This window comes from Serinus canaria, chromosome 23, assembly GCF_022539315.1.
Source record: "Serinus canaria isolate serCan28SL12 chromosome 23, serCan2020, whole genome shotgun sequence".
NCBI classification, from domain to species: Eukaryota; Metazoa; Chordata; class Aves; order Passeriformes; family Fringillidae; genus Serinus; species Serinus canaria.
The window spans coordinates 5,032,225-5,052,590 of NC_066336.1; the positions used below are offsets into that span (position 1 = coordinate 5,032,225).

Here is a 20,366-nt window from a genome sequence, read left to right on the forward strand (position 1 = left end):
GAGGAGATTTAGATTTTGGTCAGAGCAGAGATAAGTGCTTGGATTTGTCTGTTGCTGGTTGCTTCAAGTGGCAAAATCCACTTCAGGTGGGTTTGAGTTGGCTCAGGCCTTGAGGAGCAGGGATGTTTCTTTATGCTTGGCTAAGTTTAGCCTGGCTGCTCCCTTTCCAAAACCATTCTCACTCTGCTTTGTACCTTTTGGACCTCAAAACCCTCACTCCTGTAAACACACATCTCCTGTCAACAACATCTTCAGCCAGCACAGTTGGGGCTCACAGCTAAATACAGATGTGCTTATTTTAGTCCCAGAGGTGGGAGCAGAGCAGGGTGGTGGCGGTGACAAAAGTGGCCACCTGCTCTCTGTGGTGGAAGCTGGCCTGTGAGCCAGCACCAGTTGGCTGAAGAAGAAGCTGATAAGGTTCACATTTACCCCTGAAAGGAATTCTACCGAGGTTGTTGACATGGAAACTGAGAAGAAGAAAAAGATAAATGAAAGAAACCTGCAGTTGGATGTTAGCTGAAAACAGTGGTGGAGACTGCTTTGTACCAATGAACCCTGTGTTGATCTGTTGTAACCAATGAGTAAAGCATAAAGTTTGGGGGAAGGCATAAAAGACAGCATGCTGTTACAATCAAGGTTTGGGAAACAAAGAGAGATGAGAGAAGCCTTCTGAAATGGGGTAAATTTCAGAATTTATTATTTCCAGAATTGTTCTGTGTGACCATCTCAACAGCAACACTCTGTTGGGGTTTGGAGTTGGGCTGCTGGCCAAGGTGCAGGGCACTGGAGCAGGAAGGACCCTCCTGCTCATGGAGCAATTTTGGAAGAGGGTTTGATCAAAAAGGTTTTCCTTCTGTGCAGACCATCAAGGAGGAGACAGACGGCTTGCACGAGGAGCTGGAGTTCATCCGCCTCCTGGGGACCGATCTCATCTTTGCCTGTGGTGAGACTGAGAAGCCAGAAGTGAAGAAGAGCATTGATGAGGTAGGGAGAGCTTCCCCTCCAGGTGAAACCAGGTGGGAGCAAGTGGGAGCTCTGGCTGTGGAGCCTGACCTTGGGTTTTGTGCTGCACAGATGAACAACGCCTGGGAAAACCTGAACAAAACCTGGAAGGAGAGGCTGGAGAAGCTGGAGGAAGCCATGCAGTCAGCTGTGCAGTACCAGGATACACTCCAAGTAAGGAGCAGGGCTGCTGGTGTGGAGTGGGTGGGCCTTGGGAGCAGCACTGTGAGCCCTCTGCCCGGAGCTGTGCTGGGATTTGCACTTCCTTAGAGCAGGAAGCATCTCCTGCAGGCTCTGAGAGAGCCTGAGCTCAGCCAGCAGCTCTGAGGAGGAGCAGATATTTCACTGCCTTGGTCTTCCCAAAGCTTGATTCCTGCTGGGAGCAGCAGGATGAGGGAAGGCAAGAGGGAGCTGGACAGACAGAGCTTGCCCTGACAGACGAGTTTCACGGCTGTGGGGTGGTGCAGGGATCACCTTCACCCCCTGACCAGCTGCAGGGGGGACTCTTTGCCATTCCCTCACATTGTCCTTGCTCCTTCCAGGCCATGTTTGACTGGCTGGACAACGCTGTGATCAAACTGTGCAACATGTCCCCTGTGGGCACCGACCTGAGCACGGTCAAGGAGCAGATGAACGAGATGAAGGTACCTGGGAGGGGAGGGAGAGGTTCTGCAGCGCTGCCTCTCCTCACAGAGCTCCAGTGATTCACTCTGCCTCTGGTTTTTGTCCTGCTTGTCTTGGCAGGAGTTTAAAATGGAGGTTTACCAGCAGCAGATTGAGATGGAAAAGCTTAATCACCAAGGTGAACTGATGCTAAAAAAGGCTACGGATGAGACAGACAGAGACATCATCAAGGAGCCACTGACAGAGCTCAAACATCTCTGGGAGAACTTGGGCGAGAAAATTGCTCACAGACAGGTAGAGTGAACGCCTGGGGCTGTCACAGGATTAAACTGGCTCTGGTGCTCCCCAAGCCTTTAAAATTCCCTCTTTTCCATCCCTGTCCTTGCCCAGCACAAGCTGGAAGCCGCCCTGCTAGCGCTGGGCCAGTTCCAGCACGCCCTGGCAGAGCTGATGGCCTGGCTGACCCACACTGAGGAGCTGCTGGATGCCCAAAAACCCATCAATGGGGACCCAAAAGTCATCGAGGTGGAACTTGCAAAGCACCATGTGAGTATTTTCCCACTCCAGACACGTTTTTAGCCCGTTCCCGTGGCAGCACTCAGTTTCTCATGAAGGATTTGAGCTGTTTTGGTCCCTGGGAGCAGGAAGGGTGTTTAGGAGGGGTGTCCCACCTTTGCCCAACCTCGTGCAGGTGCTGAAGAACGACGTCCTGGCCCACCAAGCAACCGTGGAGACAGTGAACAAAGCAGGGAATGAGCTGCTGGAGTCGAGTGCAGGGGACGATGCCAGCAGCCTGCGGAACCGCCTGGAGAAGCTGAACTCCTGCTGGGAATCAGTGCTGCAGAAAACAGAGGAGAGGGAGCAGCAGCTGCAGTCCACCCTGCAGCAGGTCAGCAAGAGGCAGTGGGAATACCCCCCTGTGCTGTGGGTGCCACTTTCCCCTTTGTTTTAGGGAGAAATAAAAGAGGGGAAAGAGTTGGGGTGACGCTGGGATATTTTTATGGAAGTTTTTCTGTAGCTGCTGTGGTTCAGTGCCTGCCCAGAAGTGCCCTGGGGACCAGGCACACCTGTGGCTTGTGGACACACCAGTTTCACCCTCCTGAACACGCAGGCACATCCAGCTCTGCCTCTTTATCTGCTTTCAAAGCAAGCACAGCGTTACCCCTGGCACTTGATCAATGGTGGCTGATGTCATCTGATCCGGGACCGATTCTCTGTTCCCCAACAGGCCCAGGGTTTCCATGGTGAGATTGAAGACTTCCTCCTGTGGCTAACGAGGATGGAGAGCCAATTGTCGGCCTCAAAACCCACAGGAGGTCTGCCAGAAACTGCCCGGGAGCAGCTCAATGCCCACATGGTAATTTCTCAGGAGAGATCTTTTTTTTTTTTTTTTCTTTTCTTTTAAATGCTTTTAATTCAGCAAGTTCCTGTCAAATACCAGCATCAAAACTTCTCCTTTCTGTGTGTGACGGGGAGAACAGGCTGCTCTGGTCTCCTCTTACAGATCATTTTGCTCTTGATGCCTGGAACAGCCATCAGGATGCTTTAACCACCTTCCCTCAGCTCAAAGTGTCACTTTGCTGCTGTCACTTCCCAACCTCATGTTCCCATCACCTGCAGCCTTGCAGCACGACATGTTCCCTCCCTGAGCTTTTCTCTGCCTGACCCTTGGCTGGTGGCTCTTTGCAGGAGCTGTACAGCCAGCTCAAAGCCAAGGAGGATGTCTACAGCCAGCTGCTGGCCAAGGGGAGGCTGATGCTGCTCAACCGCGACGACTCCGGCTCCAGCTCGAAGACGGAGCAGAGCGTGGCCCTGCTGGAGCAGAAATGGTGCCTGGTCAGCACCAAGATGGAGGAGAGAAAGGTAACATCGAGGGGAAAATGCATCCAGCCTTGCCCCGTGGGCTGGCAGCAGCTGCTCCCTGTTTTCCCACACAGAGTTGGGATTTGGGGTTTTTTTTAATCCGTTTTCCTTGGCTGTAAAGGTTGAGGCTGTTTCTCAGGTGGTGCTGAGTGTCAAGCTGTTGGCGTGGGGGGTTTTTTTGCAGTCATCAGAATTGGTTAAATCACACAGAAAATGAGGGTGAAACGGTGGTTTGGGTTAATTCAGGGAGGTGGGAAGAAGCTTCCCGCAGCTCTCAAAGGCAGGCTTTGTTGGTCACACCAAACCCTCCTCCGAGCTGACTCCATCCTCAGCTTTTGGCTGGGGATGAGATAAAACAAGGGCCGTGGTGGCCTGGGCCCAGAATAAACCTGCAGCTGCTGCCATCAGAACCTTGTCCCCCATCCAGGCAGCCCTGTCCCCACGGAGATCCCTCTCCCAGGAAGCTGAGGGTGACGCAGCTGCTCGTGTGCCGAGGAAGGGCTCCTCTTTCAGGGCCCATGCTTGTTTGGAGAGAAAGCCTTGCCTTTCAGTGCAGCCCCCTCCCCTTGGCAGGGCAGTGGCGTTCCCGGGCTGGGCTGATGAGGTTCCTGCTGCAGGGACACAAAGGCTGCCTCTGTCTGCAGATCAGAGCTCTCACCCTCCGTGTTGGGTTTTTTCCTCTCTTTTCTCTCCCTCCCCGCTGCCACAGGCGAAGCTGGAGGAGGCATTGGCCCTGGCCACGGACTTCCAGAACTCCCTCCAGGATTTCATCAACTGGCTGACCCTGGCTGAGCAGAGCCTGAACATTGCACCACCCCCCAGCCTCATCCTGGCCGCGGTGCTGGCCCAGATCGACGAGCACAAGGTACCCAAGGGCTCCATCCCTGGGATGGAGGGGAGCCAGGCTGGCTCCTCACCTCTCCTGAGGCTCCTCGAGGTCACACCCGTGCCCTCTGACACGTGGGACACCCTTTGCTGTTGGCAGGTGTTCGCCAACGAGGTGAACGCGCACCGGGACCGCATCATCGAGCTGGACCAGACTGGCAACCAGCTGAAGTTCCTCAGCCAGAAGCAGGACGTGGTGCTGATCAAGAACCTGCTGGTCAGCGTCCAGTCCCGCTGGGAGAAGGTGGTGCAGCGCTCGGTGGAGCGGGGACGGGCTCTTGACGATGCCAGGAAGAGAGCCAAGCAGGTGAGGGGCGTGGGAAGGCTGTGGCAGACCCCAGGGAAGGGCCAGCAGGAGGTGCCAGCGCCACAGAGGGACTGGGGACACCACCAGTGGGAAGTTTCAGGCTCTCTCGTGTTGCCTTGCAGTTCCACGAAGCCTGGAAGAAGCTGATTGATTGGCTGGAGGATGCAGAGAATCACCTGGACTCAGAGCTGGAGATCTCCAATGATCCTGACAAAATCAAGCTGCAGCTCTCCAAACACAAGGTGAAGCTCTGCCCAAGCCAGGCTGGTGCTGGGTGGGGTTGAAGGGGCTCTCTTGGGAGGGTGAGCAGGGCAATGTCTCCTCTGCCAGGACAGGAGAAAAGCGTGTCCATGCCTCCCTCTGCCATGGAAATCTGGGACTCCTCAGAGCCAAGGCCTGGCTTTCTGAAGCAGTTTTGTTTTCTCTCCATGTCCCAGGAGTTCCAGAAGACCCTGGGTGGGAAGCAGCCTGTGTATGACACCACCATCAGGACAGGCAGAGCCCTCAAAGAAAAAGCCTTGCTTCCAGATGACACTCAAAAGCTGGACAATTTGCTGGGAGAAGTCCGGGATAAGTGGGACACAGTGTGTGGGAAATCCGTGGAAAGGTGAGCCCAGCCCCCAGGCAGTGCCACAGGAGGGTGTGGGGTCACTGGGGTGTGACACAAGGAGGTGAGTTTGCTGATGGGAGTTGACTGGGGTGTTTGTTTTGCAGGCAGCACAAGCTGGAGGAGGCCCTTCTGTTCTCTGGGCAGTTCATGGATGCTCTGCAGGCTCTGGTGGACTGGCTCTACAAGGTGGAACCCCAGTTAGCTGAGGACCAGCCTGTCCACGGGGACCTGGATCTGGTCATGAACCTGATGGATGCTCACAAGGTGAGAGCAGCTTTCCCCGGCTCTTCTCTGAGTCCTGAGTGGGGCAAAATGTGCCCCAAAAGATGCCCAAAATGAACCAAACTTGGCTGTTGGAAGTGGATGACTCCTGAGAGCTCTGGCTTTAATTTAGGCAGTGATTATAGAAATGTCTTCAACAAGCACTGAAAAATAATGAGAATTGATTTGTCCTCCCCAAGAGCCAAAGAACAGACACAGAGCTGGTGCTTTGCTGCTTGTCCCGCTTTCCTGCTGCGGATAAAAAGGGCAAAAAACAGCAAAAAAACGGGGAGAACTTTCACATTCCTGGGCAGGTGACAGCAGTGGAGCTGCCTGACCTTGCTCAGCCTCTGCTGCGTGCCTGCAGGTGTTCCAGAAGGAGCTGGGGAAGCGCACGGGGACGGTGCAGGTGCTGAAGCGCTCGGGCCGGGAGCTCATCGACAACAGCCGGGACGACACCACCTGGGTGAAGGTGCAGCTGCAGGAGCTGAGCAACCGCTGGGACACGGTCTGCAAGCTCTCTGTGTCCAAGCAAACCCGCCTGGAGCAGGCCCTCAAGCAGGTGAGGAGAAAACCCACGTTGGAAATCCTTGGGTGCTTTGCCAGGCTCCGGGGGAAGAGGTTTTGCCTTCTCCAGGTAGGACACGCCGGCTCTGCAGTGGTTCCTGGGAAGCAGTGAGGTGGTTTCAGGCTGTTAGTGGTTGTTTTTCCTAAAAAAGGAGCAGATAAAGGCTGGTTTGAGAAGGGAGAAAGGAAAGATCTCACTGATGTGCACAGCAGTGATCGGACAGGCCAGGCCGGTGTTTGCCAGTGTCCAGAGAGACTCGATTGGAGCTGAAAAAATGAAAAAAAACAACCAAAAAGGTCAAAGGCTCTTAAGCAGCTTTTACTTCAAGTAGGCAATTTACAGAATAAACTACCCAGGTGCCAAATTGCTCAGGATACAGCACTTGTGCTGTTTTTAAAAACATTTCCTTCTTCAGTGCAGCTGATGCCGAGGGGAGGGAGGTGCCAGAGTGCCCGGCAGCCCGAACCCCAGCTCCAAACAGGGCTTTTCCCCCTTTTTAAGTATTTTTAAAGCCCTTTTCAGCCCTCCAGCTGCCAGGGGTGAATGCAGCAGCCTGTCTGGGGAGGAGGAGGGCTGACAAAAGCCCGTGCTGTTGTTGCTGCAGGCTGAGGAGTTCAGGACAGCCGTGCACATGCTGCTGGAGTGGCTCTCGGAAGCGGAGCAGTCCCTGCGCTTTCGGGGAGCGCTGCCCGACGACGCCGAGGCCCTGCAGGCCCTCATCGACGCCCACAAGGTGAGGAGGAGCTCCAAAACACAACCCAGGGCAAGTTTAGAGAGGGGAGTATCAGTAAATAACTCCTTTGGGGCTTGCAGGAGTTCATGAAGAAGGTGGAGGAGAAGAGGGTGGACGTGAACGCGGCGGTGGCGATGGGCGAGGTCATCCTGGGCGCCTGCCACCCCGACTGCATCACCACCATCAAGCACTGGATCACCATCATCCGAGCCAGGTTCGAGGAGGTGAGTCCTGCAGGGGTGGTTCCAGGCTGGTGGTGGTGCCAGGGGTGGCCACGGAGCTCCGGGTCCTGCTCCAGGTTTCTCACGCTGAGCGGTCACCCCGCGTTCCCAACAGGTTCTCACGTGGGCAAAGCAGCACCAGCAGAGGCTGGAGTCGGCGCTCTCCGAGCTGGTGGCCAATGCAGAGCTTCTGGAGGAACTCCTGGCTTGGATCCAGTGGGCTGAGACCACCCTGATCCAGCGGGACCAGGACCCCATCCCTCAGAATATCGATCAGGTCAAAGCGCTCATCTCCGAGCACCAGGTGAGCCCCGAGCTGAGCTCAGGACAGGGCAGGGGAGGGAGGCTTCCCCTGGCTCCCTGGGTGGAGCAGGCACTGCCTTCTCCTGGAATTCCCTATTCCCAGCTGGAACAAAACCAGCACTGCCTTCTCCTGGAATTCCCTATTCCCAGCTGGAACAAAACCAGCCCTGCCTTCTCCTGGAATTCCCTATTCCCAGCTGGAACAAAACCAGCCCTGCCTTCTCCTGGAATTCCCTATTCCCAGCTGGAACAAAACCAGCCCAGGGATGATCTCCAGCCCTGGCAAACCCAAGCCAGCACCAAGCAGCAGCTCAGCCACAATCCCCAGTTGCTGGTGCTTGATGCTCACCTCCCTCCAAAGGCCTGTCCCAGTGAGGGTTGGAAAGCAAAAAAGGCTGAAATGACGAAGGGTTTTTTCCATCCTTGCTGTGTTTTTGACAGTCCTTCATGGAGGAGATGACACGGAAACAGCCGGACGTGGACAGGGTGACCAAAACTTACAAAAGAAAAGCGACTGAGCCTCCCCACGGGCCCTTCATCGACAAATCCCGCAGCAACAGTGAGTCTGCTCTGGGTCCTGTGGCAGGAAATGCAATTCCTAGGAAGATAATTAGCTCTGATTATCAATTAACGAGGCATCCTGCGCTGACAGCCACCAGGAAGGCGGCTGAGCCTCGGCGGGAGGGGACAATCCAGGTGACATTTCCCAAAGCAGCCAGGCTGGGGGTGCTGTTCCTGGGGTGCTTGGGCCAGCACTGCTCCCCTTTCTCTCTGGGATGAAGTTTTGGGGTCTTTTAATGTTTTTTCTTGAAGGCAGAGTCCAGTGTGAATTCCTGAGTGCTGGGGGGTGTGGGTGTAGAGCTGTCTGTCACCCTGTCCTCCACCCTGTCCCTGGAAACAGCAGCCAGCAAGGCCGTGGGAGGTGTTCCCTTCCAAAAAACCAAAACACATCTCACTGCTGCTCTTCAGACTCCACGGACAGCACCTCAAACAGCTCCTCTCCCTTTTTTTTTTTTCCAGGGAAATGCTTGGGGCAGGCTGCTCCCCCCAGCATGCCCATCATCTCCCAGTCAGAAACGAAGAATCCCAGGATAAACCAGCTCTCAGCACGCTGGCAGCAGGTCTGGCTGCTGGCCCTGGAGAGGCAGAGGAAGCTCAACGATGCCCTGGACAGGCTGGAGGAGGTAACAGCCCCTGGCTGCTCCAGGCAGGGTGGGAGCTGGGAGTTCACCCCCACAGAGGTGCAAGAAGCGTTTTAAATCAGTGTTGCCCCAGCTCTTACAGACAGTTCCTGCTGCCTTTTCAGAAATCGAATATTCCTAAAATATTAAGGCTAAAAACCCTTTGGTAATTAAGTAATTAACTGCACATTATCCAGCTTTATGCCCCTATATTTGGTATCTGTAGAGTTAATGACAGCCAGGCCCTGCTTTCCTCCTAGTAATTAGTTTAACAATTACTGTCTCTATTTTATCCAACCATCTAATGTCATTTTTGTTTTTATTTATGCTTAACAAAGCAGCTATGCCCAGAAGTGAGTGGTTTTTTTTGTTTTCTGTTGCTTTTGCTGTAGGTCAGTTCAGTTCCTTCGTATCCATGTTTTTTCTTTGTTGCTTTTCACCCCAAGAATGTTTAGAGAGAGACCAAAAAAAAAAAAAACCCAAAAAACCCTTTAAATTGTTGTGTTACCTTGGTGTGAGCTGCTTGAGCTGGTGGGGTCCTTTTGGGGGCGGGGAGATAAGAAGGGTGTTTAAATTGGAGGGACTTGTAAAGTTGGAAGATGAGCAGGAAATCCCTTCTTGGCTGCTCAGAGCGAAAGGGAGAGGGGAGATCCGTGCCCAGATTGATGCTGGCACTGGGAATTCCTCCCTGGCAAGTCCCTGGGGTGAGGAAGCCTCCCCAGAAGGGGTGGGTGGGTGGGTGTGTGTGTCTGTGTGCCTGTAGCTGATCTCCCCTGCCTGTGTGTCCCCGCGGCAGCGTGGGCAGCGCTGCATCCCCAGCTCCTGGGATGCACAATCCACCTGCTGGCTGTTGGCTCTGCTGTGTGTCCTGTGCTGGGAATTCAGTTTGGGCAAAGCCCTCACTTGGGGAATTGTCTGGAAAAATCCAGATAAACCTTCCCAGGAGGGCGGGCAGGGAGCGGTGGAGCCGGGAGCTCACCCAGGGGCGTTTTGGGGTGGATCTGTGAGCGCTGCTCCTTTGGGATTTCCCCCACTGACTCTCCCTGGGTTTTCCTTCCAGTTGAAGGAGTTTGCAAACTTCGACTTTGACGTCTGGAGGAAGAAGTACATGCGCTGGATGAACCACAAGAAGTCCCGGGTGATGGATTTCTTCCGGCGCATCGACAAGGACCAGGACGGCAAAATCACCCGGCAGGAATTCATCGACGGCATCCTGGCTTCCAGTGAGTCCCTGCACCCAGCCTTGCTGCTCCTGCATGCCTGTCTCTGACTGAGGAGCTCATCCTCTCCTCGTTTCCTTCTCCTTGCAGAATTCCCCACCACCAAGCTGGAGATGACGGCGGTGGCCGACATCTTTGACCGCGACGGCGACGGCTACATCGACTACTACGAGTTTGTGGCTGCCCTCCATCCCAACAAGGACGCCTACAGACCCACCACTGATGCTGATAAGATCGAGGATGAGGTGAAGCACCGAAAAAAAGGGGGTGCTCAGCAGGGCTGGGGGCGGTTCAGGCTCTAGTTTGGCAGTGGGGAAGAGAAAAGTGCGATTAAAAGAAGATTTTGGCGGTGCTGAGCCGAGTTAATTGGTTGGAAGTGAGCTTGTTTTAGAAGGAAAGGCTGCTTGGGGCTGGTTTTTTATCAGAGCAGTGATTTGCACTGGGGGAGACTCCCAAAATCCTGGTTGCTCACCTCTGGTGTTGCTGGTGGCAGGTCACCAGGCAAGTGGCCCAGTGCAAGTGTGCCAAGAGATTCCAAGTGGAGCAGATCGGCGAGAACAAATACCGGGTAAGGCAGAAGGGGGGATGGAAACCCCCCAGATCCTCCTCCCCCTTCCCACCGAGGGAGGGGGCATCACCCAGGGGGTGCCCAGCTTGGCACAGGGTGGGGGACCCGGGGTGAGGCGGAGACCTCGTCCCCTGGCACTGGCAGAGGTGGCTGGGATGTGTTTTCCCAGCTCCATCCTTGGCCCCAGGGCGTTCCCTGAACTGGGAGAACATAAAAGTGTCCCTGTTCTGGGGCAGGCAGCCCTGGGGCCCCGTGAAATGCTGCATTCACTGGGCTGGAGCCGCCCTTGAAGTTTCCCTCCTGGATGAGTGTACCTTGTGCCTGTGTTTTTCTTAGCTCTCTCCCGAAGAAGGGAGAAGGATTTCCTGACAGGATCTCTTTGTAACCAGCTGCTGGTTGTGTTTCAAACCCTTCACCGAGGTGAAGTGGCAGCAGAATTCCCCCTTTCCTGCCCCAGCTGGGTTTGGGGTTGATGTTCCAGCTGGGAGGAGCTGATCCCCCCCTCCAGCAGCACCCCAAGCTCCCAGAGCTTCTCCTTCCCCCCAGATAGCCCCAACCCCCCCCCCCCCCCCCCAGATTTCTAACTCCTGCAGTTAACAGATTTCATGATTATTGCACTGTTAATCCCAAAAATGTTTTTCTTGTTTTTCTTTCCCCTCCTCTTCCTCTGGACTTTCCTCCCCTCTCCCCCTTCCCTCTCCCTCCATAGTTCTTCCTCGGCAATCAGGTACAGTTTACCTCGTGGTGCTGTCTCTCACCTCTGGAATTTTTTTAACCCACCTGTGTGTTGTGATGCTGCTCTGTCCTGTGGTGCTGTGGGAGGATGTGATCTGGGAGCTCTGCTCAGCAGAGCCTGGTACAGAGGAGTGCCACCCCCCCAAAAGAAAAAAAATAAAAATGGGCAGGAAAAAGAGAAAAAAATCCAATGGAAAAAAGCAGGATTTGGCAAAAGTGCAGAGATTTTTCTCTCTGGGATCCTCCCCTGGATTTACTGGGGATGTTCATGGTGGTGAATTTTGGTCACTGGATGTGTTCTCCTGAGGGGCACAGCCAGCCCAGGGGGTACAACCTGCACCAGGCTCGGGGTGGGTTTGGTCTGCAATCACCATGGAATGAGAGTAATCCTGTAGGACAACTAAACCCTCATCCCTGCTACTCCCCCTGAGTAACTCCTCCCTGGAGCAAGGCTCCCCTCCCAGAACCTGCATGCATCCTGAGAGTGTTGGGACCTGAGATCAGCCCAGCCCCCTTTGGAACAGGGCTGGAGCACCCTGTGTCCCTCTGATGTCCCCACTGCCCCTGCCCAGATTTAAAAAAAGCTTCTTTTTCACATGCAGTGATGGTGCCCACCCAAAAAGGTGCCCCAAAAGATGCCCAAAATGAACCAAACTTGGATGTTGAAAGTGGATGACTCCTGAGAGCTCTGGCTTTAATTTAGGCAGTGATTATAGAAACGTCTTCAACAAAAGCTGAAAAATAATGAGAATTGATTTGTCCCTGGGGTTGGCTCTTGAAGGACACCTCTTGGAGAGCCTGGAGAGGAGGAGGAAGTTTCCCTGCTCCCTTCCCTGCCTGTGAGCACAGTGGCAGCTCTTTAACTGAGACAAGGACACCTTGGTAGGACCCTCGAGCAAGGACAGCCACCAGTGGTCCAGGTCCCATCTCCCTGTGGGTCAGAGATGTCACCTCCTGCCCTGACCCATCACAGACACTTTGCATTCTCTGTTTTCACTGAACCTCTTATTTTTTGCGTCTCCACCCACAAAAAATGTTCCTGTTTGGGGTTTTTTCCCCTTTTTTTAATCATTCTGGAGAGTCTTGCCTCCAAAACCCGTTCTCCTGTCTTCTCATCCCAGCAGGTGCTCTGCAGACCTGGGTGCAGAGCTGCCACATCCCAGCCAGGCTCTCCATGTCCCTCCCAGATCTGGCAGACACCCAGGAGCCTGGGCTTGGGTCTCCAGGAGATTTAGGGGAGCTTTATAAACACCTGCTTTTGATCTGGGGTGCACTTTTTTGATATCACAGGCATTTCAAACCACTAATGAACATGGCAATCACTAATCAACATTGCTGGGGACTCCTGCCTGGACTCCCATCACTCTGCACTCACCCAAACATCCTCACTGGGCAATTGCTGCAGCAGGGGCTTTGTGGCTGGTGGGGTCAAGGCTGAGGCTCAGGGGAATCCCTGGATTTCAGACTTGGTGGTGATCAGAGGTGTCTGGCTCGGCTTGTCCTGCTGAATCAGCCGGCTCCTTCCCACGTGGGCTGCACCAGGAGGGGTCAGGGCATTGCCAGCCTCTATTTCCTTCACCAAAAAAAGAGAGAAAAAACCTAGAATTCTGGCTGAGTAAACCCATCCAACCCCAAATTCTAAAACCTCATTTGTTGCTCTAAAAAAAACAACTTTAAAATTAAAGCATTTGGGTTGGTTGCATCATCTTCAAACCAGGCAGGAAAACTCCTCATCCGCTGGGATTGCCTCTCACTTATTCCAGAAGAACCTGTCTGGAGAAGCCTTTAAACTGTGGCAGAGGTGGCTGAAAGCCTTTGGTGCAGCCTGGGCAGGGAAGGAGCCGTGTTTCCCTGGTGGTTCCCATCCCTGACCTTGTCCTTGCCCCGCAGTTCGGCGACTCCCAGCAGCTGCGGCTGGTGCGGATCCTGAGGAGCACGGTCATGGTCCGTGTGGGGGGAGGCTGGATGGCCCTGGACGAGTTCCTGGTGAAGAATGACCCGTGCAGAGGTAAGGCTCGATGCAAGCAGAGTCTTCCCACCCACCGAGGGGAGTTTGGATGCTGAGGCTGGGTCACCAGATGGGCAGGAGCTGGAGAAAACAGATGGTCATTGTCCAGATGGGCAGGAGCTGGAGAAAACAGATCCAGAGCGAACCAAGAGTTTGGAATCACCAGGTTTGGTGATGCTGCAGCTAACCTGGCAGTGTTTATCCAGGGAAAGAGGGAAGGGTTGTGTTTTCCTTGATTTAAGACCTCAGCAAGTGGAGCTGGGGTCACCTCCTCCCCAAAACCTTGAGGTCTGACACACTGGGCAGGACCAGAGCCACGCCCAGGGGACAGAGCAGGATTAGCCAGGGGCTGGCAGGACTGGAGAGTGCTCCATGTTTCCCTGGGGTCTCTGGGGTGTTAACTGCTTCGGCTGTGTCTTGTTCAAGCTGCTGCATTCCGTGCTCCGGCTGCCCGACGGCTGCTGCTGAAAGCAGCATGATTTACAGCGAGCTCCAGGGAGAGCCCTCAGGCTTCTCCTGCTCCTCCTCCGCCCTTCACGCTTTGCAGCGCTGACATCGAGGTTGTTTCTGTCCCTTGCTTATCTCAGCCTGGTGCTTCCCTCCTGCAATTGCTTTCTTGGCTTTCTGGTCCATGATCCAGCAGCCAGCCCCGGAATTCCTCGGGTGTCCCGTAAGGCTCCGTGCATGCCCTGGCTCTCTGTTTGAACACCCCTGAGCATGAAGCACTCTGGTACACGTTAGCTGAAGCCCACAGGCCTTCTCCCTGCTTGGTTGCCCCTTGCTTGACAAAAGGAGACCCTCCAGCTCTTTGAGGCGTTCGGATGAAAGTTTTTGGAAAAGTCGGTTTTCAATGGCTGGTTGGAAAAGTTGGGAAGGTGGTTTTCCCTCCTTTCTCCCCAAAAAATGCGTGGAGAGCTGTGAGAGAGCAGAATCTCTCTCAGATTCTCAAGAATCTCAACCCTTCAAAGCTGCTTTTGCTATTTTTAAGCCACACCAAAGATCATACTGGCCGCTGTTGTGACATGGTGAGTTTAAAGGCCATCAGGATGCTTTTGCACAAGTGAGGAACAGAGCATCCCGTGTGAATTCCTGGCCCTGGGGCAGCTTTTCATCAGCCAGTTTCTCAAAGAGCTGATCCATGGTTTTAAGGCAGAGCAGGAGAACCAGGGCCAGCCTTGCTGCTCTCAGCAGAGCTGGGCGTGGGGAGATGCCCAAAGAAGCTGCTCCCAGCCCTGCAGCCTCCTGAGTCCCTCCAAAGCTGAGTTCTGCTCTCCTCTCTCCCCTTCCAGCACGAGGAAGGACCAACCTGGAGCTGCGGGAGAAGTTCATCCTGCCCGAAGGAGCCTCGCAGGGCATGACCCCGTTCCGGTCGCGGGGCCGCCGATCCAAACCCTCCTCCCGAGCAGCCTCCCCGACCAGATCCAGCTCCAGCGCCAGCCAGAGCAACCACAGCTGCGCCTCCATGCCCTCCTCTCCAGCCACCCCAGCCAGTGGAGCCAAGGTGGGAGCAGGGGGGAAGCTTTCCCTTCCCTTTAGGGACCGGCGGTCTCCAAAACCCAGATGAGGAGCTGCGGGTGTAGGGAGGAGGAAGGTTGGGGCTGGGGGGCTTGAGGAGGGTTCTAGAAGGAGCTCATTGGTGTCCAGGTGGGGTGGGGGTGGGATGCTGCAGGTTTCCAGGTTTGCAGCCCAGACTTGGATCCCTGTGGCTCCGCAGGAGGGTCCCCGGTGCTCGCCGTGCAGCCGAAGGCTCCTGGTGCCCGAGGCAGGGCTGTGGTGTCAGGAGGAAACCATCACCCCTCATCTCTCTGCCCCCCACCATGTCATCGTTTCATCACCTTTTGGGTTTTTCCCCTTTTATTTTAATTTATGCAATTCCTGTTTGGTTCTCGCTCCATTTTAGTGCCGTTTCCCCCCATTTTCCAGTCACTCTCCCATTTCCCTTTTTTTTCTATTTTTTTTTTTTTTTTTTACCACTCATCCCACCTCTCCCCCCCTTCCTTGGCTTTTCCATTTCACAGACTCCACACCACTTCTCTCGATGTTATGACAAACCCTGGTTGATAAACAGTAAAGCGGGCACCCCCCTGAGGGGAATCGATTATTCCGACTTCCAGCTCCCGAGCGCCGAGGTAGAGTATGGTCTGCCAGCCCCCAGGAGCTGCTGGCAGGCTGGAGTGCCCCTGGCACGGAGCCATCCCAAGCCCTGCCTGCTCCTAACGCTTTCCTCCTGGTAGAGCAGCGCTTGTAGCACCGCTAACGCTCCGACTGTTGGCGTTTTTCATCGGTCTCCAACTCGGATTAAAATTGAAATAATCGGCTTCAAAGCCAAGCACGCTTTCAATTCACCCTCACCTGCTTCCAAATCCTCTCCTGCTTTGAGAAATGTGTTCGTTTTCCGAGCTCTATCGGAAAGGGGCCGCTTTTTGGGCTTCCCAAAAAAATTGAAACCCAGCAGCCGAGTTGAGACTTGAAAATCAGCTGCAGCGCATGCACCGTAAGCACAGCGCCTCGGTTTTATGGAGAGCTTGTGTTTATCACCGTGGTGAAGCACGTCTGGTGTGTCCAGCCACCGCCTTGATGCTCCCAGGAGGATGAATTTGGGCTGAGACTTTGGTTTCCCTAAAGTTTTCAGCCTCCTCGTGGACTTTTGCTGCCCTTGCCAGGGGGGTGATGAGAAGCACCGGGTAGATCCCGGTGGTTCCCTGTGCTGTGTCTTGCTCAGCGGTGCTTCCGTGTGGAAAATGGATTAATTTGGTTCACCAGGAGGTCAGGAGCACTTCCCCAGCTGCCCCAAACTGATGCTTGCTGCCTATTTTAAAGTAGGATCAAGGATGAGAATCGAAATCTCTGATGATGACGGTGATACCTTGAAAATCGCGCGTTAATGGATTTTGATTCCCTCAGCTGCCCCTCTCTCCCTGCAGCTCCAGTTTCACCACATTCCAACATTTCTGAGGTTCCCAAAAATCACAAAATCGCAGGGGATGGAGGAAAACCCCTCCAGCTGTGAAATGCCCTCTGGGATCTGTGTCCATCTCTCCAGGGATGCAGCACCCCTGAAGCCCCCAGGGCTGGGGACACCACAGGCAGGCACTTTCCTGCAGCTCTGCCCCAAACCCAGAGCTTTGGATGGTGAACTGGAACTGGAGCTGCCTTTTCCAGCTGGATCCAGGTGCCCTCGCCCTGCTGGCACCTTCCCCTTGGCTTCCTGCAGCAGCAGTGGGAGCAGAGTTGCCTGTTGTGCTGCTTCACCCCACACCAGCTGCACTTCCAACATCTCAAAGGTCGGGAAAAGGCACGGCTTCAGGATGCAGCCAGAGCTGAGCTGCTCTGGTTTGTGTCCCTGTCCATCACTTTTCCAGTCTGGCTGCCTCTGGGAATGGCGTGGGACATCAGCACCAGGGTGTCCCTGCACCTCTGCCCACAGTGGGTTGTGCTGCTCGAGATCCTGAGTTGGACTTGACCTTCCAAAATGCTCCTGAGCTGCTTGGATGCTGAAATCCCTATTTTTCCCATATTCCACATTCCCTTTGTGGAGGTTTCCAGCCCAGCTGGTGCTGCCTCTTAACAGCTTCACTTGGAATTTTCTTTTTCCCAACAAATTCCCTTTCCTCAGCCTGCAGCTCACAAACTGCCATTCCCCTCCAAATTTTCAGCATTTGGGCTTTACCCTTATTTTATAAATGACTTTATATCTATATTTATGTACAAACAGCAGCTTGTGCCTTCCCTGACCACTGAGATGGGGGTTCCTTAAATGCCCAGATTTTTGCTGAGGATCTGCTCTGGGATGTGACCTGGGCCTGTCAGGGTGCAGGTGGCAGCTGAAGGATGTCCTGTGTGTGCTTCCTCCCAAGGTGACCCCCTCGGCGGGCAGCAAGCTGAAGCGCCCCACCTTCCACTCCAGCAGGACCTCCCTGGCTGGGGACACCAGTAACAGCTCCTCACCAGTCTCAACAGGTGCCAAAACCACTCGGGCAGGTGAGCAAAGGGAAAAGATGGAAAAACACCCCCCTGGCACGCTGGAGAAAATAAAGAATATTTGGGGGGTGGGCGGTGGGGGAGGAGATGCTGGCACAGGTCTGCATTCCAAGGAATTGCTGAAATTTGGGGAGGAATCAACGCTGATGTTGAAGCTCCCATCTCAGGGGTGCTGGTGGGGGCACCCACAGAGGGGATTTTGGTCTGGGGATGGGGGAGTGATGCCTGGAGAGGCTCCCTGGAGCAGAGGCTGGACAGAGTTAAAGGAATCAAGTAGGGATTTGTTAAAATGCCTTTAATGGAGAGACCTTGGGCAGTACAAGAGCCTGGCCAAGGCTACACCCAAATGGACCCCGAGTCACAAACTTTCACATTTTTATCAGTTTTGGTCCATTTCCATGTTGGGTTTAATTGTCCAATTCCAGCTCCAGGGGATGCAGTCCCACCCTCCCAGGTTGCTCCCCTCAGTTCCCTGTTGTTTGTGCTTTTTGGGGCTGAAGCTCCAGGGATGTCCTTGGTTCTGGGGCTGGGGATGGATTGTTTGGTGTGACTGAGCTGTCTGACTGTTAACACTTTGTGTGGAGTTCTGAGTGACACGCTAACGCAGTAGAGAATCTGGAAAAAATAAAAGCTAAAACTTAGGGAATTAGGAGGAACAAAGGGCATTGGGAGGAGTAAAACCTAGGGCATCAGGGGGAAGAAAACCTAGGGCATTAGGGGGAACAAAAGGCATGAAGAGGAGCAAAATTTAGGGCATCAGGGGGAACAAAATTTAGGGCATCAGAGAAACAAAATGTAGGGCATCAGGAGGAGAAAAGCTTAGGGAATCAGGAGTGAAAGGCATCAGGAGGAACAAAACTTGAAGCATCAGGAGAAACTAAACTTAGGGCATCAGGAGGAACAAAATTGGGAGGAACAAAACTTAAGGCATCAGGTGGAACTAAAGGGCATCAGGAGGAGGAAAATTTAGGGCATCAGGGGGGACAAACCTCAGGGCATCAGGAGGAGCAAAGCTTAGGGAATCAGGGGGAGCAAACCTTAGGGCATCAGTAGAACAAACCTTAGGGCATCAGGAGGAAGAAAATTTAGGGCATCAGTAGGACAAACCTTAGGGGATCAGAAGGACAAACCTTAGGGGATCAGGAGAACAAACCTTAGGGCATCAGGAGGATTAAACCTCAGCGCATCAGGGGGAGCAAACCTTAGGGCATCAGTAGAACAAACCCTAGGGCATCAGTAGGACAAACCTTAGGGGATCAGGGGCACAAGCCTTAGGGCAGCAGGAGAACAAACCTTAAGGCATCAGTTAGAAGAAACCTTAGGGCAGCAGGAGGAGCAAACCTTAGGGCATCAGCAGACCCAACCTCCCTCCTCCCGGCCCTGCTGTCCCTGCAGACCCCAAGAAGGCAGCCAGCCGTCCCACCAGCCGCGCCGGGAGCCGCGCAGGGAGCCGGGCCAGCAGCCGGCGGGGCAGCGACGCCTCCGACTTCGACCTGCTGGAGACGCAGTCGGCCTGCTCGGACACCTCGGAGAGCAGCGCGGCCGGCGGGCAGGGCTCCCGCCGCGGCGCCGCCAAACCCTCCAAAATCCCCACCATCTCCAAGAAAACGCCCACTGCCACCGCGAAAACTCCCGGCCCTAAGAGATAATACTGTACCCGCCGCCCTCCTGAGGGAGAGGAGGGAAAAGCAAAGAAACAACAACGACAGAAGAAAAGCACCCAACCTGTGTCCAGTTTTTAACCCTGCTCCGTACATTGGATGTATATTTATTCTAAATGGGAGAAACTATATTGTTAAAAGTGTAAAAGAAAAGTTGTGTTATGAAGCTGCCTTATTTGGGTTATTTTTTTGTTTTGGTTTTTTTTTTGGTTTTTTTTCCTTTCTTTTTTTTTTGTAAGTTACTATTTTCATGTGAATATTTATGTAGATATTAAAAAATTGCCTCTCGGTGACCCCTGTTTAGAGAGGGGCCTGGAAAACTGAAATGTGGGAGAGAAAGAAAAAAAAAATCAAGAAAAAGATTTAAAAAAAAAAAAAGGAAGCAAAAAAAAAAAAAAAGGTCAAGTTGTGAAAGTGTAAAGAAAAACTAAAATATAAATAGGATTTCTGCGCGGTGCAGGGTGTGAACCTGCTTTATCTTTTAGGATTGTTTCCTAAATGCATCTTTATAAACTTAACTTGCTGTCTCAGCAAGGTAAATTATATTTAAAAGCAAAGACCTGAATCCTGCAGTGTTCAAGGAACTCTCTTTTTGTAAATCACAGATACCTCAACCAGAGAAACGTGAGGTGAGGGGACTTGGGGCTTATGTTTCCATTTTTTTTAAAGCTATGTGGTTTTATCTGAAGAAAGCGGAGTTTGACTTTAATAAAATTTGCACACACTACAGCAAAGGCCGTGACAATTTTGCTGTCTTGAAAATACTGTCCTGACAACTTTGTTTTTTAAAGAACAAACCGAGGGTGAAGGGTTTGGGGAGGGGTTTGAGGAGGGGCTTCACACCAGGGTAGGATTGCAGGTCTGGATCACTGGGATGCATCCCTTAGAGGTGGTGGGCCCTCCAAAATCAAGGATTCTTCTGGATTGATGGCTTAGCCAGCCCGCCCCGCGGCGTTCCTTACACAATCACTGTTTGATCTGCATCTCTTTGTTCCCTATTTATTATTTAACTGGTCATTCCACTTCCAGCCAGGCTGAGATTGATGTGAACTCTGCTCCTAGGAGAAATCTGGACTTACACGCACAGTTGCTTGTCCTTGAAATGAGTCTCACCAGCACACTCGCTGCAAGTCCTGTCTCGCTTTTGTACGCTCCTTTTTCTTTGTAATAAAATCCAACTGACCAAGTGACCGGGAGACGAGGGCTCTGCACAGCTCCTGTATTTATTAAATATTGTTCCTCTCCGGCTCTGACCGTGTTGCTGTGTGATTCTCTCAATTGGTTTCAAATTGAGGCAAAACCGAAGCTCTACCAATGAATTGTTTCAAAGAACCAGACACATTTTTGTATTAAAATTGCTTGCGGTAATAAAGGATCTTGCCTCCTGCTTTATTCCCCAGTGTTAGCTTTGTAAGGATGAGCTGGAGCTGCTTATCCCGTGTGGGAAGGCTTCAGGGGGGGTTTGCACCCAGGTTTTGTTGTGGGATGGAGCAGGGAACCAGCCAGCCCCAAAACTGAGCAGGTGGGTGAGGCTGGTGAGGTGCTCAGTGGGGTGGGGAAGAGGGGAAGGGGTGCAAGGGGGTGTCCAAGGGTTTGGGTGGCCTTGGGAGTGGATGCCCAGGTGGGTGAGTGTCC

At 53.4% G+C, this 20,366-nt stretch overlaps 1 protein-coding gene across 1 annotated transcript in view; it reads left to right on the plus strand.

The window, feature by feature from the left end:
- The window catches only part of MACF1 (microtubule actin crosslinking factor 1), a 139,390-nt gene extending 119,272 nt beyond the window's left edge, over positions 1–20,118 (plus strand). The window contains exons 72-98 of the mRNA XM_050983185.1: positions 862–984; positions 1,075–1,176; positions 1,545–1,646; positions 1,747–1,920; positions 2,017–2,172; positions 2,318–2,515; positions 2,855–2,983; positions 3,316–3,489; positions 4,199–4,354; positions 4,475–4,681; positions 4,804–4,923; positions 5,119–5,288; positions 5,396–5,555; positions 5,920–6,114; positions 6,725–6,853; positions 6,934–7,077; positions 7,190–7,378; positions 7,819–7,936; positions 8,398–8,561; positions 9,619–9,781; positions 9,869–10,023; positions 10,272–10,346; positions 11,056–11,073; positions 12,972–13,089; positions 14,379–14,590; positions 16,947–17,070; positions 18,466–20,118. Of these exons, the coding sequence (XP_050839142.1) occupies positions 862–984; positions 1,075–1,176; positions 1,545–1,646; positions 1,747–1,920; positions 2,017–2,172; positions 2,318–2,515; positions 2,855–2,983; positions 3,316–3,489; positions 4,199–4,354; positions 4,475–4,681; positions 4,804–4,923; positions 5,119–5,288; positions 5,396–5,555; positions 5,920–6,114; positions 6,725–6,853; positions 6,934–7,077; positions 7,190–7,378; positions 7,819–7,936; positions 8,398–8,561; positions 9,619–9,781; positions 9,869–10,023; positions 10,272–10,346; positions 11,056–11,073; positions 12,972–13,089; positions 14,379–14,590; positions 16,947–17,070; positions 18,466–18,719 (4,029 nt within the window). The 3' untranslated portion in view covers positions 18,720–20,118. The remainder of the gene's footprint in view (positions 1–861; positions 985–1,074; positions 1,177–1,544; positions 1,647–1,746; positions 1,921–2,016; positions 2,173–2,317; positions 2,516–2,854; positions 2,984–3,315; positions 3,490–4,198; positions 4,355–4,474; positions 4,682–4,803; positions 4,924–5,118; positions 5,289–5,395; positions 5,556–5,919; positions 6,115–6,724; positions 6,854–6,933; positions 7,078–7,189; positions 7,379–7,818; positions 7,937–8,397; positions 8,562–9,618; positions 9,782–9,868; positions 10,024–10,271; positions 10,347–11,055; positions 11,074–12,971; positions 13,090–14,378; positions 14,591–16,946; positions 17,071–18,465) is intronic.
- Positions 20,119–20,366: the final 248 nt, after the last annotated feature.